Genomic DNA, 20,000 nt, shown 5'->3' with positions numbered 1-20,000 from the left:
GAGTGAGATGTAGGGAGAGAGAGTGACTTATAAACAGAGAGAGTGAGACATAGGGAGAGAGAGTGACGTATAAACAGAGAGAGTGAGATATAGGGAGAGAGAGTGACGTATAAACAGAGAGAGTGAGATGTAGGGAGAGAGAGTGACGTATAAACAGAGAGAGTGAGACATAGGGAGAGAGAGTGACGTATAAACAGAGAGAGTGAGATGTAGGGAGAGAGAGACGTATACACAGAGAGAGTGAGATGTAGGGAGAGAGAGTGACGTATAAACAGAGAAAGTGAGATATAGGGAGAGAGAGTGACGTATAAACAGAGAGAGTGAGACATAGGGAGAGAGAGTGACGTATAAACAGAGAGAGTGAGATATAGGGAGAGAGAGTGACGTATAAACAGAGAGAGTGAGATATAGGGAGAGAGAGTGACGTATAAACAGAGAGAGTGAGATATAGGGAGAGAGACGTATACACAGAGAGAGTGAGATGTAGGGAGAGAGAGTGACGTATACACAGAGAGAGTGAGATGTAGGGAGAGAGAGTGACGTATAAACAGAGAGAGAGACATAGGGAGAGAGAGACGTATAAACAGAGAGAGTGAGATGTAGGGAGAGAGAGTGACGTATACACAGAGAGAGTGAGATGTAGGGAGAGAGAGTGACGTATAAACAGAGAGAGAGACATAGGGAGAGAGAGTGACGTATAAACAGAGAGAGTGAGATATAGGGAGAGAGAGTGACGTATAAACAGAGAGAGTGAGATATAGGGAGAGAGACGTATACACAGAGAGAGTGAGATGTAGGGAGAGAGAGTGACGTATACACAGAGAGAGTGAGATGTAGGGAGAGAGAGTGACGTATAAACAGAGAGAGAGACATAGGGAGAGAGAGTGACGTATAAACAGAGAGAGTGAGATATAGGGAGAGAGAGTGACGTATAAACAGAGAGAGTGAGATATAGAGAGAGAGAGACGTATACACAGAGAGAGTGAGATGTAGGGAGAGAGAGTGACGTATAAACAGAGAGAGTGAGATATAGGGAGAGAGTGACGTATAAACAGAGAGAGTGAGATGTAGGGAGAGAGAGTGACGTATAAACAGAGAGAGTGAGATATAGGGAGAGAGAGTGACGTATAAACAGAGAGAGTGAGATATAGTGAGAGAGAGTGACGTATAAACAGAGAGAGTGAGATATAGGGAGAGAGAGTGATGTATAAACAGAGAGAGTGAGATATAGTGAGAGAGAGACGTATACACAGAGAGAGTGAGATATAGTGAGAGAGAGTGACGTATAAACAGAGAGAGTGAGATATAGGGAGAGAGAGTGACGTATAGACAGAGAGAGTGAGATATAGGGAGAGAGAGTGACACAGAGAGAGTGAAATGTACAGAGAGAGAGTGACGTATAAACAGAGAGAGTGAGATATGAGGAGAGAGAGTGACGTATAAACAGAGAGAGTGAGATATAGGGAGAGAGAGTGACGTATAAACAGAGAGAGTGAGATATAGGGAGAGAGACGTATACACAGAGAGAGTGAGATGTAGGGAGAGAGAGTGACGTATACACAGAGAGAGTGAGATGTAGGGAGAGAGAGTGACGTATAAACAGAGAGAGAGACATAGGGAGAGAGAGTGACGTATAAACAGAGAGAGTGAGATATAGGGAGAGAGAGTGACGTATAAACAGAGAGAGTGAGATATAGGGAGAGAGAGACGTATACACAGAGAGAGTGAGATGTAGGGAGAGAGAGTGACGTATAAACAGAGAGAGTGAGATATAGGGAGAGAGTGACGTATAAACAGAGAGAGTGAGATGTAGGGAGAGAGAGTGACGTATAAACAGAGAGAGTGAGATATAGGGAGAGAGAGTGACGTATAAACAGAGAGAGTGAGATATAGGGAGAGAGAGTGATGTATAAACAGAGAGAGTGAGATATAGTGAGAGAGAGACGTATACACAGAGAGAGTGAGATATAGTGAGAGAGAGTGACGTATAAACAGAGAGAGTGAGATATAGGGAGAGAGAGTGACGTATAAACAGAGCGTGAGATATAGTGAGAGAGAGTGACACAGAGAGAGTGAAATGTACAGAGAGAGAGTGACGTATAAACAGAGAGAGTGAGATATGAGGAGAGTGATATATGAGGGGAGAGAGTGACACATAGGGATTGAGAGGGTGAGATATGAGGAGAGAGTGAGGTATAAGGAGCGAGTGAGATATGAGGAAAAAGAAAGTGGGATATAAGGAGAGATACTAAATATATAAATAACAAAAAATACTATTTAGTAAATAAAAATATAGATTTAGAAAATGGGAGAAATAAGGAGAGTGTATGAGATACATGGAATGTGTGTGTGTGTGTGTGTGTGTGAGAGAGAGAGAGAGCGCGAGAGAGAGAGAGAGAGCGAGGGAGAGAGAGAGAGATGAGGAAAAGGTGTGATACAGGAAGCTGCTCCTCTCTCTGTTTAGTGCAGCTGCAGCACAGTTGTATGTGTAGGAAGGTAACAGAATAGACAGCAGCCAGATCTCTCTCTCTTACAACACACACACACACACACACACACACACACACACACACACACACACACACACACACACACACACACACACACACACAGAGTGTTCACTTGCTCTTACTTTCTCTTGTATCTGTATTTGGAAATAAGATAATACTTTGCGTGGGCGTGACTCAAAGGCCATAAATGGGAATATAGGATTGTCTTTCATTCCATATATGGAATTCTTGTGATAGAAACCCTGAGACTAATTCAATTATCTTAAATGTTGTTAATCTGAGCCAGCGGCCAAACATAAGCGAACAACATAAGCTAAGAATATATTTCTTAAGCTGTATTTATCAGTGTTTATTTTTTTTACGGCTAATTCTATCCAGCTACCCAGCAAACCAGATGAACTGAGAATTTGTAAGAGAATTAGTCAAGTATCATTGATCCATATTTGAAAATTCTCATGACTGATCCTAGCTAAGGTAAATGAGCTAAACTGAGCATGCTAACTAGCTACAATCAGCTGCCAAAGTTTATGAGAAGATTATATTTATACATGGGGGGGGGCACGGTGGCTTAGTGGTTAGCACGTTCGCCTCACACCTCCAGGGTCGGAGTTCGATTCCCGCCTCCACCTTGTGTGTGTGGAGTTTGCATGTTCTCCCCGTGCCTCGGGGGTTTCCTCCGGGTACTCCGGTTTCCTCCCCCGGTCCAAAGACATGCATGGTAGGTTGATTGGCATCTCTGGAAAAATTGTCCGTAGTGTGTGATTGTGTGAGTGAATGAGAATGAGAGTGTGTGTGTGTGCCCTGCGATGGGTTGGCACTCTGTCCAGGGTGTATCCTGCCTTGATGCCCAATGACGCCTGAGATAGGCACAGGCTCCCCGTGACCCGAGGTAGTTCGGATAAGCGGTAGAAGATGAATGAATGAATGAATATTTATACATGTTTAGAATATTGGCTAGTTTACAAACGCTACATACATACACGAGCTAACAGAACGAAGGGCGGTTCCCGACTCAGAAAAGTTTTAAAGCGATATGTATGAAAGCATCGAGGGCTTAAAGACGTGCCTACTGGATTCTTCTAAAGTTGACGACACATGGAAAAAAAAATAGTCGAGTCAATTCCACACCGGCACTCAACGGAATAGCTTTATTTCAGAAATGGCGACGGCGTGAGGCAGAGGAAATGAGAGCGAGTGATGAGAGGACCACTTGGGATGTGGAGAGAAGAGAGACAGACAGCACAGAATGAACAGATAAGACATTTTCAAATGTCTAGCCAAAACCGAGAACAGGCGATGATGAGGCTCAAAGATGGACGTCCAGGCCAATCTCTGGACAAAGTGTGTTTGTGTTTGTTTGTAGTGTGTGTGTGTGTGTGTGAAAAAGCAACAGCTGACCATTAATATTCAGAATAGAAACGTGGCGTAGATCTGCGATTGCTCGTGACACCTCAACAAACAGCACAAGATTGTGCATCCTTAAGATAGAGTAAGGGGGGCACGGTGGCTTAGTGGTTAGCATGTTCGCCTCACACCTCCAGGGTCGGGGTTCAATTCCCGCCTCCACCTTGTGTGTGTGGAGTTTGCATGTTCTCCCCGTGCCTCGGGGGTTTCCTCCGGGTACTCCGGTTTCCTCCCCCGGTCCAAAGACATGCATGGTAGGTTGATTGGCATCTCTGGAAAATTGTCCGTAGTGTCTGATTGCGTGAGTGAATGAGAGTGTGTGTGCCCTGTGATGGGTTGGCACTCCGTCCAGGGTGTATCCTGCCTTGATGCTCGATGACGCCTGAGATAGGCACAGGCTCCCCGTGACCCGAGGTAGTTCGGATAAGCGGTAGAAGATGAATGAATGAATGAAGATAGAGTAAATAAAATCCATCATTATTTACTCTTGCCCTGTGATGGGTTGGCACTCAGTCCAGGGTGTATCCTGCCTTGATGCCCGATGACGCCTGAGATAGGCACAGGCTCCCCGTGACCCGAGGTAGTTCGGATAAGCGGTAGAAAATGAGTGAGAGAAATTATTTACTCTACCATTAAAGCTTGACCTTAAACCATATAACGAATTGTTTGCTACAGAACCTCGATCACACGGATCAACATGGACAACATCCTAGCATAGTGATTAGTTTCCTCTTGAACTTTATCTGGACAAAAAGTTCAGGTTGTTTATGTTTGCAGGATTCTGAGCTCGGTTTGTTTATATGCCGTTTGTCATGCTACCTGCAGTTCGTTTACAAAACGCCTACCCAAAGTGCGACAGTTTGGAGCCTGATTTAAGCTGTTTGTAGTCAGACCAGAGACTGCTCTTGTTAATATGTTAATTAAGAACGCTTGCCAGTGACCACAGTCCTCTCTCTCTCTCTCTCTCTCTCTCTCTCTCGCTCTCTCTCTCTGTCATTGGCGATTATTTATCTGTTTTGTTTTGCAGGCACCGTTGCGGCTGTGTCAGGTCTACACCCGGGTCAGTGCATTATCAAGGTCAACGGCATTAATGTAAGCAAAGAGAGTCACGCAAGTGTGATCGCGCATGTCACAGCCTGCAGGAAATACCGCAGACCCTCACAGGTACGAGCCACGTCCCAACTCAACCATTTGCGCACTACAGTGGGGATTACACAGTCATGTTCCAGTGTTGCTCTAATTCCTAACAACAATGATAATGATAAAAATCATCAGTGATTACAATATCAATAAAATACATGCTTGAACATAACACATGGAGAACGTTGCAATAATAAACACATTTTATGTACAAAATATTTTGTGAATTTCTGATAAATGTGCTCAGAAACTCTTCATAGACCTGCTTGGAGTTAGCATTCAAATGAATATACAAGTCATATTCCCATAATGCAGTTTTCCATTTGTAAGGAAAAACCCAATTTCTATATAATACAATAAATACAATTTGTGTCTTTAGTAATAAAAATCGAATACGTATCATTTTGTTGTAATTTAACCAATAGAAACAGTATTTGTTTGTGATAGGCTCAGTTTTTTTTTGGACACAGCGTGAACAGAGTGTGCTCGCCACATGAACCCGAGCCCTGATGCCAAGCTAAACATTTTTGTTCTGGTTGTTTCTTATTTCAGCAAGACTCCATAAAGTGGGTGTACAACAACAGCGAGAGCGCTCAGGAGGACCACCAAAAGGCCATCCAGAAACCGAGTGCTGAGGAGAACGGGGAGGTGTTTGAGTGTAAAGTGGAAGGTAGTTAAAAAAAGACACATAAATAAATACAGGCAGACAGACAGATAGACAGACAGACAGCTGGACACATAGACAGACAGACAGACAGACACATGGACGCACAGACAGATGGACACACAGACAGACAGAAGACCCAGTCAAACAGAGACAGACAGATGGACACACAGACAGATGGACAGTCAGATGGACACACAGACAGACAGAGACCCAGTCAAACACAGACAGATGGACACACAGACAGACAGAGACAGACACCTGGACACACAGACAGACAGAGAGCCAGTCAAACAGAGACAGACAGATGGACACACAGACAGATGGACAGTCAGATGGACACACAGACAGACAGAAGACCCAGTCAAACAGAGACAGACAGATGGACACACAGACAGATGGACAGTCAGATGGACACACAGACAGACAGAGACCCAGTCAAACACAGACAGATGGACACACAGACAGACAGAGACAGACACCTGGACACAGACAGACAGAGACCCAGTCAAACAGAGACAGACAGATGGACACACAGACAGACAGATGGACACACAGACAAACATAGACACTGACAGTCATACACAGAGACAAATGGACAGACAGACAGATGTATTCAATTCATTTCAAGTTTATTTGTATTGTGCTTTTTACAATTGACATTGTCTCAAAGCAGCTTTGCAGAACATAAACATAGAACAAAATATAATATAATATAATAATATAAAGAATATAAAGAATAATATAAAGATTAATAGAATACAGAATTCAAGAGTAATATTAGATAGATTTAAATGTGTATGTATTTATCCCAGCCCAAAAACGTAAATGGTAGGCTGATTGGCATCTCTAAAGTGTCCAATTGTGTGTGTGTGTGTGTGTGTGTGTGTGTGTGTGTGTGTGTGTGTGTGTGTGTGTGTGCTCTGCAGAGGTTATGGACAAGTTCAACACCATCGCTTTAATAGATGGGAAGAAGGATCACGTGAGTCTGACAGTGGATAACGTGCACCTGGAGTACGGCGTGGCGTACGAGTACGACAGCACGGCTGGGATCAAGTGCCACGTGCTGGAGAAGATGGTGGAGCCAAAAGGCTTCTTCAGCCTCACATCTAAGGTATTTATGGTACACAGACGCTACGAATCTTTCCGTACATATTTACCTTGGTGATCAAAAGAACTAGAAGCCATGTTGCCAGATTGATTAATCCCATTTTGGTTGTGTTATGAAGTTTGGTTGTATGCCAATCTGGCAACCCTTCCTTTTAATATACTCATGTGCAGGGTAAAGGGTTTCTGTTTTTATTTTAAAAAGTTCATTCAGCATTTTGCCAAATATATTTTAACAGTATTTATTATTAATAATTATTTTTTTTAGATATAAATAGAATTAGTAATCACTTAGTTCCTCATTTCTAAAAAAAAAAAAAATCTAATAGTAGATTTTATTGAAGCAGGTAAACAAAGTTTGTTTTGGGTTGCTTTATGACCACCAGAAGCTGTAAAGTTCCTCCACATTAGTTAGTTAGCTATCTAACTTTCTGTCCACAATTATAATATCTCATTTTTTAGATTAGAACATTGCTGATTGTATAAACATTATTGCAGTGATATAATGGGCTGACTTCTAGGTCCTGAGAATCAGGATCATTAGTTGGTGATTGATAACTGGCTGAAATGTAATATCATCATTCATTCATTCATCTTCTACCGCTTATCCGAACTACCTCGGGTCACGGGGAGCCTGTGCCTATCTCAGGCGTCATCGGGCATCAAGGCAGGATACACCCTGGACGGAGTTGAAATGTAATATATCTCTAAAATATACTCGAGATCGAGGTAGAACGAAAGATAACGGCTGGGTGTCTAGAGCAACCAATCTTGAGGAATCCTTTGTTAAATATCCCATTCACAGGAGTGTATTTAATTGCTTTGACACCTACAGACAGTAGCACTTCTGTTATTACCATATTTTAAACAATAACATATGACATTAACACATGTAGCATGCTGTTTTATATCTGATGTATCATCATCCCTGCTGCTTCTAGTCAATTTTTTGGCACGTCTCCGTTTTGGATGTGATCTTCGCTCGGCACTGTAATGAAATTTTCCTTGGCGTCGTGATGTTGCAAAGAGGTGTGGGAAAGCATACAAGTGCATTCTTTAATAACACTGCAGGGGGGTTGGCAGATGTTTTCTGGAGGACAGGAAGTGAGCTGAAGTGTCTGCCTGAATGGGGAATGTTTCTGGGATTCAAACCACACACTTGCTGTAATGACTGAAATCCAAGAGGTGAATAAGATACAGGCAATTGCTTTTGCCATGTACAAGGCTGCAGTCTTTGTGGATTTGATCGTTTGTTAGAGAGATGAGTTACGTGATGCTAAATGCTAAAAGAAAATATTTCTGGCCGATCATTTTGATGCAGCCTGTTGTGAAGATGTGAAGAAGTGAAATCAACTCGAATCATTTGATTCAAATGAATTTGTCTTGATGGCTTAGACAAAAACAGAGATTTGTTTTCTGTCTTGTGCTTTTGTTTATGTTTTGTGTTATAATGTGTGTTTTTCCCCACTTGATCCTTAGCCAACATCTGCCTCTGCACACCTGATCCTTATGTTTTACTAATTCCCTCCACTATTTTGGTCACACAACCAACAGAGGCAGCAAAACACTAGGGAAAAACCTGAGCAACTAAAATACAAAACAAGATAGAAGAAAACCAAAAGAAATCTAAAACGGAGAACTTCAAGTAACAAACGACACACAACAACAAGGACTCCGCATTCTCAGAGGAGATTTGATTCGAATCTCTGATTCGATCTCAGATTCCATTTGATTCAGCTCGATTCGTTTTGATTCAACTTGATTCAATCATGACTGTATCAAATGGAATCAAGTTGAATCAAATTGAATCAAGCAGCATCAAATAGAATCAAACTGATTCAACTCCAGCATATAGGATTCTCTTGTAGCAGAGAGACATTTCTTCCTATTCCTCTGAATGTTTACAGAAGAATGAGGATATGGTTTGTCTTTTGTCAGTGTGACATTCATAGCTTTATGGGCAAGTATGTGTCCTATTTGCCAAATCTCATGAATGCCAAAGTTCAAATCTCTACACTGATGGAGAGTCATATTCAGGGCCACTGAGCAAGCTTAAAGGAAAAAAAGGACACACAAGACTAGCTCGGTGTGGAAACGGTATCTTAACCACATCCAGTGAGTCCATATGGATTAAAGCATCTGCCAGAGAACTAACTGTATATGTAAACTGAAAGTGCAGATGCAGAGGATGTTTGACGAGATGGGAACACAGCAGCCAGAGCCGATTAAACAGAGTTGCTGAGTAATGTTGTTTAACACCTCGGCTCGGTTTTGGTTTTCTGTGTCTTATATCATGAAGCTGAGTTGTTTCATAAACTGCTGAGAAAAAATATTAGGTGCAAGTCTGCAAGTCTTAGCGCTATTGAGATTTCTTGCCTTGTTGCCTACATCTGCCTGGGAGTTGCTCATATTTCCTTAGAGAAATCTACAAACAAAATCCCCTCTGAGAAACGCAAGAAAGATTTTCTTAAAAATCCCAGATCTCTTTCTATACACATTAAGTTAGATGTCTGTGTTCTCAGACTGACTTGTGTTTTTTCTTTGCTTCCTCTCTCCCTCTTCAGATCCTGGAGGCCTTGGCTCGGAACGACGAGCAGCTGGTGCAGACGTGCAGCCGGATAAACTCCGGCACAGAGCTCGTCCCGGAGGAGCTGCAGCTCAGGTTCAGCTCGATGTGTGCAGAAAGACTCGAGCACGTCAATCGCCGCATCACTAACTACAGGAAGGTACAGAACACTATCCGTAGACTCATACTGTACATAGACGGGAAATCGTTGAGTTCATTATCTTTATTCTCAACATGACGGTCAAACCGACAACCTAGACGTCACCCGTGTGATGAAACATCATGGATTATGGTGTCTAAATAAAGTGTGTAAGATAAGACACGTAGATAATGAACAATTATACACAGCAGTACATAGGTAGGACATTAATGAATGACGGAGTGATGTGACTCATTTTTTCTTATTCCATAGCAATTTACATAATCCCATTTTTTAAACGAAGAAACAACAGATCATGCTGTATGTTTTTATCCTTTCATATTTGCTTTCATCATTGCTTTTAAAATCCATTAAAAAAAATAAAAAATGAAAACTATAGCTTTATCTCAGGCTGGTACAAAATGGTGATGCTGTATAATAAAAATTAGATGTAGTAATACATATTACTCATATTATACAATGTGCACTTACACTATGCACTATGTACTCTAGTGTTTGGTGTACTGTATGTATTTCTTCTTCTTCCTCTTCTTCTTAGGATTTTCAGCGTGAACTCTATTTATTCTCTCACTATTAACACTAAAAAATGGCATAAGTAAATCTATTAGGAAAATGAATCAACGGCTTCTGACCAATCAGATTTGAGAATTCAACAACGCTGAGGTAGAAGGTCATTTTAAAGTGCAAATGTTTCCAAAGGATAATAAAATAATGAGAATAAATATGAAAAGAAAATCACGATTCAAATGGATCGATTTTAAGAGTCAGTACACTGTACTCCGCTCCTGAACTCTTCATGCTGTTTACTCTGAAAAACAGCTCATGCTAAAAAATAGCCCTGATTCTTTGGAAAGTTCACATGTTTGATGTCAGACCGTATTTTTTTTGTATTTTTTTTTATCTATTCACTGGTGGTAAACTGGTAGCACTTGCCACTTTACCTCAGTTCCCTCCTGCAGCATTCTGGGAAGCCAGTGTTTGTAAAAGTCAGGCGATGAAGCGAGAAAGTGAGCACAGTTCATCTGCTGCCTGTAAAATCGCAGTACAAACTGAGAAATACTATACTGTAGTTGTACAGAAATCATGGTCAGGTTATTCTGACACGAAGAGAACAGCTGGAAATAAAAGCGCCGTGAAGTACGAGAATGAATCATGAAGTAAAAAGATGAATCAGATGCCAAAAATAGTTCCCTTCTGAAGCCAGATTTGTTTCCACCATCGCATATTAACACCATGTCCTGAACACACACCTGCCATGTGAGTGGAGGAGGAGCACAATCTGGGTTTTCTGGGCCCTTCATGATCAGGTATATTTTAAAATGATGGGTGGAACAGAGTATTTTCTAATTATTTACTGGGAGTTTTTTTTTTTTTTTTTACAAAACTTTTATTTTTATGATTAAATAATTTCTACATGGATTTATTTCCACACTCAGGCTGGTCAAAGAGTGAAAAAATTCACCACAGTGGGAAACTAGGGGATAAGTGAGTACTATAGGGACTTTTTACACCTGGTGACTTCATGTGTTTTCTCTGATCCGATAGCTATCTGATTTGTTAAAACTGTTCCATTTACATTAGGCCACATAAATGCGTCTCGGCGAATCGGATATCAATCTGATCTTTCTACTCCCACCCAAAATGCAAATATATTTCACCTCATTTCCGGGGTAATTGAAATGGAACACATGCGGTTGCTACAAAAAACAGCATTTACTGTTTGCAGCATTTTCGCTGGTGGCAGCAGTGCATTTTAAGACCCAACGAGACACCTGGGTGAAAGATCGGAGTCAGCACTGGTGGGAAAACATATTTGTTTCTGGCGCAATGCACGACTCGTGAGTCACCTGCGAGTGACGTCCTTCGACGCGCTGACGTATGTGGCTTGAACAACCACATTCATTTACACCTGTCCAGTTTCATCTGAAATGCGTCCCAGACCACCTCCTGAAGTGTTTTGACCGATCGGATTTATATCCGTCTCGAAACCGTTTCGGAGGGCATTTAGACCTGGTCTTTTTACCATCGGATAGCTATCTGATCACAGAAAACGCATGAAGTGACCAGGTGTAAAAACCCCCATAAGGTATTAAACAGCTATCAGGAAAGTGTTACTGCATCATAAAATCTAAGAGCCAATCACATTCCTGTATGCAAATGAAGAGCCGTTGCAGCACAGTATTGTGAGGAAAACCGGGAGCTTTTAACTCCGCTGCTTTGATACAAAATGAATCAACACCTTCTGACCAATCAGAATTGAGAACTGATTTTTAATAGAAAATATGTATTTTGTGTGCACATCTTTTAGAATATACAACTAAACTGAGAGTCAAATGTTTCCTCAAACGTAGCATATTCCGAATCCTTGCGTTGATGAGGAAACTTAAGGAAATTCTCATCTACAGCCTGGTGATTAAAGGCACCTCGAGCAACCGTGCTTTAATGTTCCTCCACTATCTCAATGCATAAGTGGAAGATGGAACATGCAGGTGTATGTTTGTGCAGAAAATAGCAGTGCTGATTAATCACCGCATTGAACAACCTCCTGAAATGCGTGTTTTTTTTTTGAAGGTCTTGTTTTGGCACTGAGTTGATTATCTATTATGTGGTAGCAGGTAAATGAGCATGTAGTCCACCAGCTGGAGAGCGGGTGATGGATGAGCCGGGCATGTTATCACCAGAAATCTCTACTCCTGCCTTTAGCAGTTAGACGTGTTCTGAAGTAACATCGAGCAATGCTTTTCCTTGGCTGAAAAGTTTTAAAAATGTTAAAACTACAAACAGCAAAATGGTTGCTAGCTATTGTTTGTCTGGACTACGCAAAAATTAGCTAGTGAAATCGCCAATGTGATTGTAGCTAGTTAGCTATAGTTTAGCCATCATGTTTAGACAATTACAAATAAATCACTTTTGTCTAGATAGCTTCTTTTTTTACACTGTTTAGCTAGCTTGCAAATTCTTTTCTTACAAACAGTACCTAGTGTTTGCTAACTTGCACCTAAACACTATCTAGCTTTGCTAACTGGATCAATTAGGCTAGCCAGTAAGTCATATTCAACATGACAGCATATTGTACTGAATCCTGTCTGTCATTAGCCAGACTTCATTTTTGTGTCTAGTATCAGCCATCATTCAGTCATCATTCAGCAGCTTGTCATGACATGATAAAAGTCCAGATATATTCACACAAACCCAAATTCTGTTCTCAGTTTTCACGGGTCCTGAAAAACCGAGCATGGCCTACGTTCAAGCAAGCCAAGACTAAGGTGTCACCTCTCCACAGCAGTGATTTTTGCCCAACTAACTGCCACATTAACGTGATGGAGGTGTCCTACCCCAAGACCACAACGTCCCTGGGAAGTGCTTTTGGTGTGCAGTTGGACAACAGGAAGAATTCCATGCTGGAGAAAGGGAATCACAGCACGGAGCAAGGTGAGACACTGGGGACACACTGGGGTTCTAAAGGAGCTGTAGGCAGAACAAGGCTTTTCACACCTAAATATTTAACTGTGGCTCAGTGTAAACTCTGGGGTATCCTGGGCTATCTATCTATCTATCTATCTATCTATCTATCTATCTATCTATCTATCTATCTATCTGTCTGTCTGTCTGTCTGTCTGTCTGTCTGTCTGTCTGTCTGTCTGTCTGTCTGTCTGTCATGCTGGCAGAAAGAAAGATTTCTTTCTTTCTTTCTTTCTTTCTTTCTTTCTTTCTTTCTTTCTTTCTTTCTTTCACTCTAGCTCTTATTATTTTCACTATATCTCTTCTTTCTTTCTTTCTTTCTTTCTTTCTTTCTTTCTTTCTTTCTTTCTTTCTTTCTTTCTTTCTTTCTTTCACTGTATCTCTTCTTTCTTTTCACTCTATTTCTTCTTTCTTTCTTTCTTTCTTTCTTTCTTTCTTTCTTTCTTTCTTTCTATCACACTATCTCTTCTTTATTTTCACTCTATGTTTCTTTCTTTCTTTCTTTCTTTCTTTCTTTCTTTCTTTCTTTCTTTCTTTCACTGTATCTCTTCTTTCTTTTCACTCTATCTCTTCTTTCTTTCTTTCTTTCTTTCTTTCTTTCTTTCTTTCTTTCTTTCTTTCTTTCACTCTATCTCTTTATTTTCACTCTATATCTTCTTTCTTTCTTTCTTTCTTTCTTTCTTTCTTTCTTTCTTTCTTTCTTTCTTTCTTTCTTTCTTTCTTTCTTTATTTTCTTTCTTTCTTTCTTTCTTTCTTTCTTTCTTTCTTTCTTTCTTTCTTTCTTTTACTCTTTTTTCTCTCTCTTTTTCACTCAGTTCATTAAATATATTAAATATTTCTGACTTTCCTCATATCTGTAAAATTTAATTGGTCTCTTCTTGTGCTCCATACCACATGTTTTTCCTCACCATTTTTTTTACATTCATTTTTTTCCGATTTCTTCCTCAAACACTTTCTGGGACAGTGTGACGCATGTGTTAATGAGGCTGAAGCTTCATTCAGCATCTGAGAGGGTTTCTGTTGTACATGTGCTTTTTCTCTGTGTTTTCAGATTAGATTCAAGTTTAGAAACGTATACAATTTAAAAAACAAATGTGTTCACAGGCAAGTTAAACCCCAAGGTCCACGTGCAGCACTGCATCACCAGCATGGCCGCTCCTTCAGGACACAGTCTGGGCCGAACGGACGGACACGGTCTGCGCTTCCTGCTGCGGGAGGAAGACCTGCTCACCGTCGACGCTTACCACAAACTGCTCATTAAACTGAACACGGCCATGAAGGAGATGGAGAGCTACGCTGCACAGATTCACGAGTATGTACAGCCTGGGGTTGTGAGGTCATAGACAAATAGAAATTATTCTAATGTTTTTAAGGATAAAAAGTATTCACAGCTCTGGTCCATAACAGCTCATGTAACCTTTCATGATTCTATTGTTCACTTAAATGTTGTTATTTTACGTTATTTATACTAATATCTTTTTATCAGTTTCACCAGGTTTGTGTAGACTTTTAATATCCAGCCTGAACAATTTTTAAGGTTTATTTAAAGGAAGAAAAATAAAAAATAGTCAGTTTTCCAGCACTTTTTTCCTCTTTCTTTCCTCTTCCTTCCTTCCTTCCTTCCTTCCTTCCTTCCTCTTCTTTTCCTCTTTCTTTCCTTTCTTACTTTTCCTTTCCTCTTTTTTTCCTTCCTTTCCCCTTATTTTCTCCTTCCTGCTTTCTCTATTTTTTTCCTTCCTTCCTTCCTTCCTTCCTTCCTTCCTTCCTTCCTTCCTTCCTTCCTTCCTCTTCTTTTCCTATTTCTTTCCTTTCTTACTTTTCCTTTCCCCTTATTTTCTCCTTTCTTTCTTTCTTTCTTTCTTTCTTTCTTTCTTTCTTTCTTTCTTTCTTTCTTTCTTTCTTTCTCTTCTTTCCCTCTTTCTTTCCTTTCTTACTTTTCCTTTCCTCTTTTTTTTACTTCCTTTCCCCTTATTTTCTCCTTCTTTCTTTCTTTCTTTCTTTCTTTCTTTCTTTCTTTCTTTCTTTCTTTCTTTCTTTCTTTCCTCTTTTTTCTTTCCTTTGCCTATATTTTCTTTTCTTTCCCTCCTTTCCTCTTTCTCACTCTTTTCCTCTCTTACTTTCTTTCCTCTTCCTTTCCTCTTCTTTTTTCCTTTCTTCCCTCCCTCCTTCTTTTTTTCTTTCTTTCCTTCCTTCCTTCCCTCGTTCTTTTTTCCTTTTCTCAGCTTTGCTTAGTTGAATCCATGAAAACTCAGTTTATCCTTCATCATGAATTCTTCTTGTATCTTGAGTAAATAATCCGTGATGAAACTTGAGATGTGTAATAGTTTGCGACACACATACTGTAGCTAAACGTGTTCGGGAGACACTTCTCACACCAGGCTCACTCAGTCACGCTCTCATCGCGGTCGGCTCTTAAAAACACATCTGCAGTTCACTGGTTCTGATTATTACTGTTGTGTGCTGGAACACAAGCTGCTGGTGTCCAACACTCACTCATCACAAACTCATTAGCTCCTCTCACAGTGCTGCATTCTTCATTCACTCATGAATCGCTGCTGCTGCTGCAGAAGCCTCCAAGGACCTGCTCCACTAATCACAACAACGCTTCAGCTTTACATTACAGAGTAAACCTGGAAACCCTGGGACTTCCTCAGAACTGCCCATAGAGCAGAACACAAATTCAGTGAAATGGATCATTACTTTTTTCTTACCGTCTTGCTTTCTTACTATTTGATATGAGATCATTTAAATGAAACAAGCTTAATAAACAGTTTTGTCTGTCCCCCATCTCCCAGTCCTCTTTAGTAGCTGGGATTTGTGCTGGTAAAGTGCGTTTGTGTTGTTTGTGTATTTGTCCTGTTGCTAGTTAGAGCAGTGTGTAATGGTGTGAAGACCAGGCAGGGGTTAATGACTTTCCTCATAGTAATGAGTAGCTCTAGGCTGCTCACTCCATCAGAGTATCTGCTTCTGCTCAAAATTAAAATGGCTATCGACCTCGGCTGGGTCCAAGATCCATCGCCAAATCGAGTGCTCTGAAAATCAGAGAGAGAGAATCAGCAGCTCTGTGTGAATGATTTAGTGATTCATAGCTGTCGTGACCTCACTTCCTTCTTCTTTCAGTCTGCTCCTTAGGGACAAAAGGACATTTGTTTGTAAAATCTCTTGTCAGGAATCTTAAAGTGTGTTCTGACGTTTCCTGAGGGACGGGATTAAAAACACGGACATTTTGTATCATGGATTGCGTTCTGCCTGTACAACATGTCCTGACAAGCGTCCAGCTGTGTTCTTTTATTTATTTGTTTGTTTGTAGTCGAGTGGTCAAACCATAAACAAACAAGCAATAAAAAATACTAAACAAAAGTTAAACAAGTAATTAAATAAACAGTCAAACAAACTACAGTCGAACGAGTAATTAAACAGTTACACAGTAAAACAAACAATAAAACAAAACAGTTGTACTGTACAAGAAGTTAAAGAAACAGTCAAACAAACAAGCACTCGAACAATCAAACAAAAAACAGATAACAAATAACAAACAAATCAAGCAAAAACAATCAAAAAGTGACCAAACAAACAAACAAACAAACAAGTAGCTCCCATTAAATATAAAACTTCACCCTTGTGGTAGAATTTTTGTGTTTCAGTTGGTCAAGTAAGAAATCTGCCCATGTAGCCTCAGCATTGATTAGCTCATTCAGTGAGCTTCAGCTAGCTGGACGATCTTCCATTCATACACACACACACACACACACACACACACACACACACACCTGAATGGACTCTGGCCTGCTTCATGACATAATGGAAAAATATGCGCATGGAACAAGAAAACAGTGTAAAGACAGAAGTTGAACAAGACGTGAAGAGTGGAATGTGTTAGGAAGCTGGCCAAAGTCTAGAAGCCTGCGCTCATGCACAGAAGTGTTGACTCACTGAAAACAGGACCTAAACACACACACACACACACACACACACACACACTTTGTGAGCTGGTGAATTTCATTCTGCAGGTGTGTACCCAGGGGTCAGCTTTGTGAGTGTTGACACAGCTGTGTGTGTGTGTGTGTGTGTGTGTGTGTGTGTGTGTGTGTGTGTGTGTGTGTGTGTGTGTGATGTTATTAATATTTTGAGTTCTTCCAGCCTCCAGAAGTTGAATTGCAGAAGCCAAACATAAACAGGTTCTCATTTTATTTGGCTACAACCCTTCACTCCCACTGCAAACACATATCAAGACAGTTTATAGGGTGTTGTGTAAACGTGTGTGTGTGTCTGTGTGTGTCTGTGTGTGTGTGTGTGTGTGTGTGTGTGTGTGTGGCATACATATTTCCAATACAATATATCAGCATTCATTGTAATATAATGTGAATGTCCTTAACCACATGAACATAATCTGAAACCTTTTCCTTTAGCTGCCACAAATCTTATTCTGGAATAAGCAGAATGGACAAAATAATGTGTAAAAAACATTTTCTTTCTTTCTTTCTTTCTTTCTTTCTTTCTTTCTTTCTTTCTTTCTTTCTTTCTTTCTTTCTTTCTTTCTTTCTTTTATATTTTTTGGTAACAGGATAAACCCATATAATGTTTTTATCTAACACTCTCTTACACTTTCTCTCTCTCTCTCTCTCTCTCTCTCTCTCTCTCTCTCTCTCTCTCTCTCTCTCTCTCTCTCTCTCTCTCTCTCGATCAGTTTGCTGTCGTCCATCACACACCCCAGCAGCCCAGAGGCGAAACCGCCTGAGAGCTTTATCTCGGCTGAGAGCGAGTGTGAGCGCGTTGAGAGGAACGGGAAGCGAGTGTGTTTCAATGTGGCAGGAGACGAGCAGGAGGACTCAGGTCACGACACCATCAGCAACCGAGACTCCTACAGGTCTCACACACACACACACACACACACACACACACACACACACACACACACACACACACTCTGTCTTTATTTTTTTCTTTCTTTCTGTCTTTCTTTGTCTTTCTTTCTTTCTTTCTTTCTCAGTTTTTCTTATTTTCTTTCTCCTTTTTTTCTTTTTCTCTTTCTTGTAATTTTACTTGTTTGCTTTCTTCATATTTTTTCATCCTTCATTTTTCTTTCTGTCTTGGCTGAAACGCACTGATGAAGCATGTTGTTGTGTTTGCAGCGACTGTAACAGCAACAGGAACTCAATCGCCTCCTTCACCAGCATCTGCAGCAGCCACTGCAGCTCCTACGTCCACAGTGACGAGATGGACTCGGGTAACACACACACACACAAATACACACACGCACACACACGCACACACATGCACACACATGCGCACACACACACATATACACACAAACATACACACGTACACACAAATACACTCTTCCACACACACACAAATACACACACACACACACACACACAAACACACACACACACACACACAAACACACACATGCACACATAGAGCTATGTCCATTGATTTTTCCCAGAAGTGACCATGATTAAATATGATGAGGTGTGTGTCCTGCTCTGATCCTCTCCATGCTGTAAGAGTGTGTGAAACTCAGCCACTCCACTAATGCTGAGCTGGAAGGCTGCCAGAGTTCAGTCTCTGTAAACTCCACAGTTATTACATGCTAATTGCTAAGCAGTGGCCATGAAATAGCGACACTGCTCTCATGCCGTGGCCGTTCTGCTTCATTAGTGTAATAAAGCCTCCGTTGTCTGTCTCTGTGGCCTAATGAACCCTTCTCATTTTCTCTCTGTCTGTGACACACACACACACACACACACACACACACAGGAGACGAAATGCCAGCCAGCATGTGGATATCTCCTGACAAGCAGAAGAAGCTCCATGGATTCCTGGAGCATCTGTTCAGCCAGGTGTGTATGCTTGTGGCACACACACACACACACACACAAAATGAACATAAACAGAAACCAAAAGTACAGGACACTTATTGGAATGAAAACCAAGATGTGTGTGTGTGTGTGCATATGTGTGTGTGTGCATATGTGTGTGTGCATATGTGTGCATGTGTGTGTGCGTGTGTGTGTGCATATGAGTGTATGTGTGTTGTGTGTGCATATGTGTGCAAGTGTGTGTGTTGGGGTGTATGTGTGTGTTTGTGTGTGTGCATGTGTGTGTGTGTTGGTGTGTGTGCATGTGTGTGTGCATGTGTGCTGTGTGTGTACATATGTGTGCAAGTGTGTGTGTTGGGGTTTGTGTGTGTTGGTGTGTGTGTGTGTGCATGCACGTGAGTGTGTGTGTGTGTGTGTGTGTGTGTGCATGTGTTGGTGTGTGTGCGTGCACATGAGTGTGTGTGTGTGAATAATTTTCAGTGAATTCAGGTTGGAATTTCACAAAAACAGAGATCAGTACTTTTGTAGCTAATTCCATATTAGGAATCAGATCCATTGCAGCCCTGATGACGTGCCTCCTGAAGGTGATATAAAGTGTAGGAATTGCTGTGTTTTACAGGTGGAGTCTATGACGGGTCTTCTGAAGGGGGCGACAGTGGCTCGGGCCTTCGAACAGACCAAATGTTTCACCCCAGGTCGAGGCCTACAAGGTAAAGAAAAATCAATCAGTCTCTCTCCTCTCTCTCTCCTCTCTCTCTCTCTGTCTCTCTCTGTCTCTCTCTACCGCTTATCCGAACTACCTCGGGTCACGGGGAGCCTGTGCCTATCTCAGGCGTCATCGGGCATCAAGGCAGGATACACCCTTGGACGGCGTGCCAACCCATCGCAGGGCACACACACACTCTCATTCACTCACACACTCACACACTACGGACAATTTTCCAGAGATGCCAATCAACCTACCATGCATGTCTTTGGACCGGGGGAGGAAACCGGAGTACCCGGAGGAAACCCCCGAGGCACGGGGAGAACATGCAAACTCCACACACACAAGGCAGAGGCGGGAATCGAACCCCCAACCCTGGAGGTGTGAGGCGTACGTGCTAACCACTAAGCCACCGTGCCCCCCCTCTCTCTGTCTCATTTTTTTAATTGTTGTCCA

At 41.3% G+C, this 20,000-nt stretch overlaps 1 protein-coding gene across 1 annotated transcript in view; it reads left to right on the top strand.

Annotated features, from left to right (window-relative positions):
• The window catches only part of prex2 (phosphatidylinositol-3,4,5-trisphosphate-dependent Rac exchange factor 2), a 105,735-nt gene that overhangs the window by 54,808 nt on the left and 30,927 nt on the right, over positions 1–20,000 (top strand). Inside the window, exons 20-29 of the mRNA XM_060861238.1 lie at positions 4,942–5,078; positions 5,607–5,724; positions 6,648–6,832; positions 9,390–9,551; positions 12,761–12,983; positions 14,118–14,325; positions 17,701–17,880; positions 18,146–18,240; positions 18,777–18,859; positions 19,458–19,548. Of these exons, the coding sequence (XP_060717221.1) occupies positions 4,942–5,078; positions 5,607–5,724; positions 6,648–6,832; positions 9,390–9,551; positions 12,761–12,983; positions 14,118–14,325; positions 17,701–17,880; positions 18,146–18,240; positions 18,777–18,859; positions 19,458–19,548 (1,482 nt within the window). The remainder of the gene's footprint in view (positions 1–4,941; positions 5,079–5,606; positions 5,725–6,647; positions 6,833–9,389; positions 9,552–12,760; positions 12,984–14,117; positions 14,326–17,700; positions 17,881–18,145; positions 18,241–18,776; positions 18,860–19,457; positions 19,549–20,000) is intronic.

This window comes from Tachysurus vachellii, chromosome 25 (genome assembly GCF_030014155.1).
Source record: "Tachysurus vachellii isolate PV-2020 chromosome 25, HZAU_Pvac_v1, whole genome shotgun sequence".
Lineage (NCBI taxonomy): Eukaryota > Metazoa > Chordata > Actinopteri > Siluriformes > Bagridae > Tachysurus > Tachysurus vachellii.
Note: the sequence above shows the minus strand (reverse complement) of the source record. Positions and strands in the feature narration are given on the sequence as shown.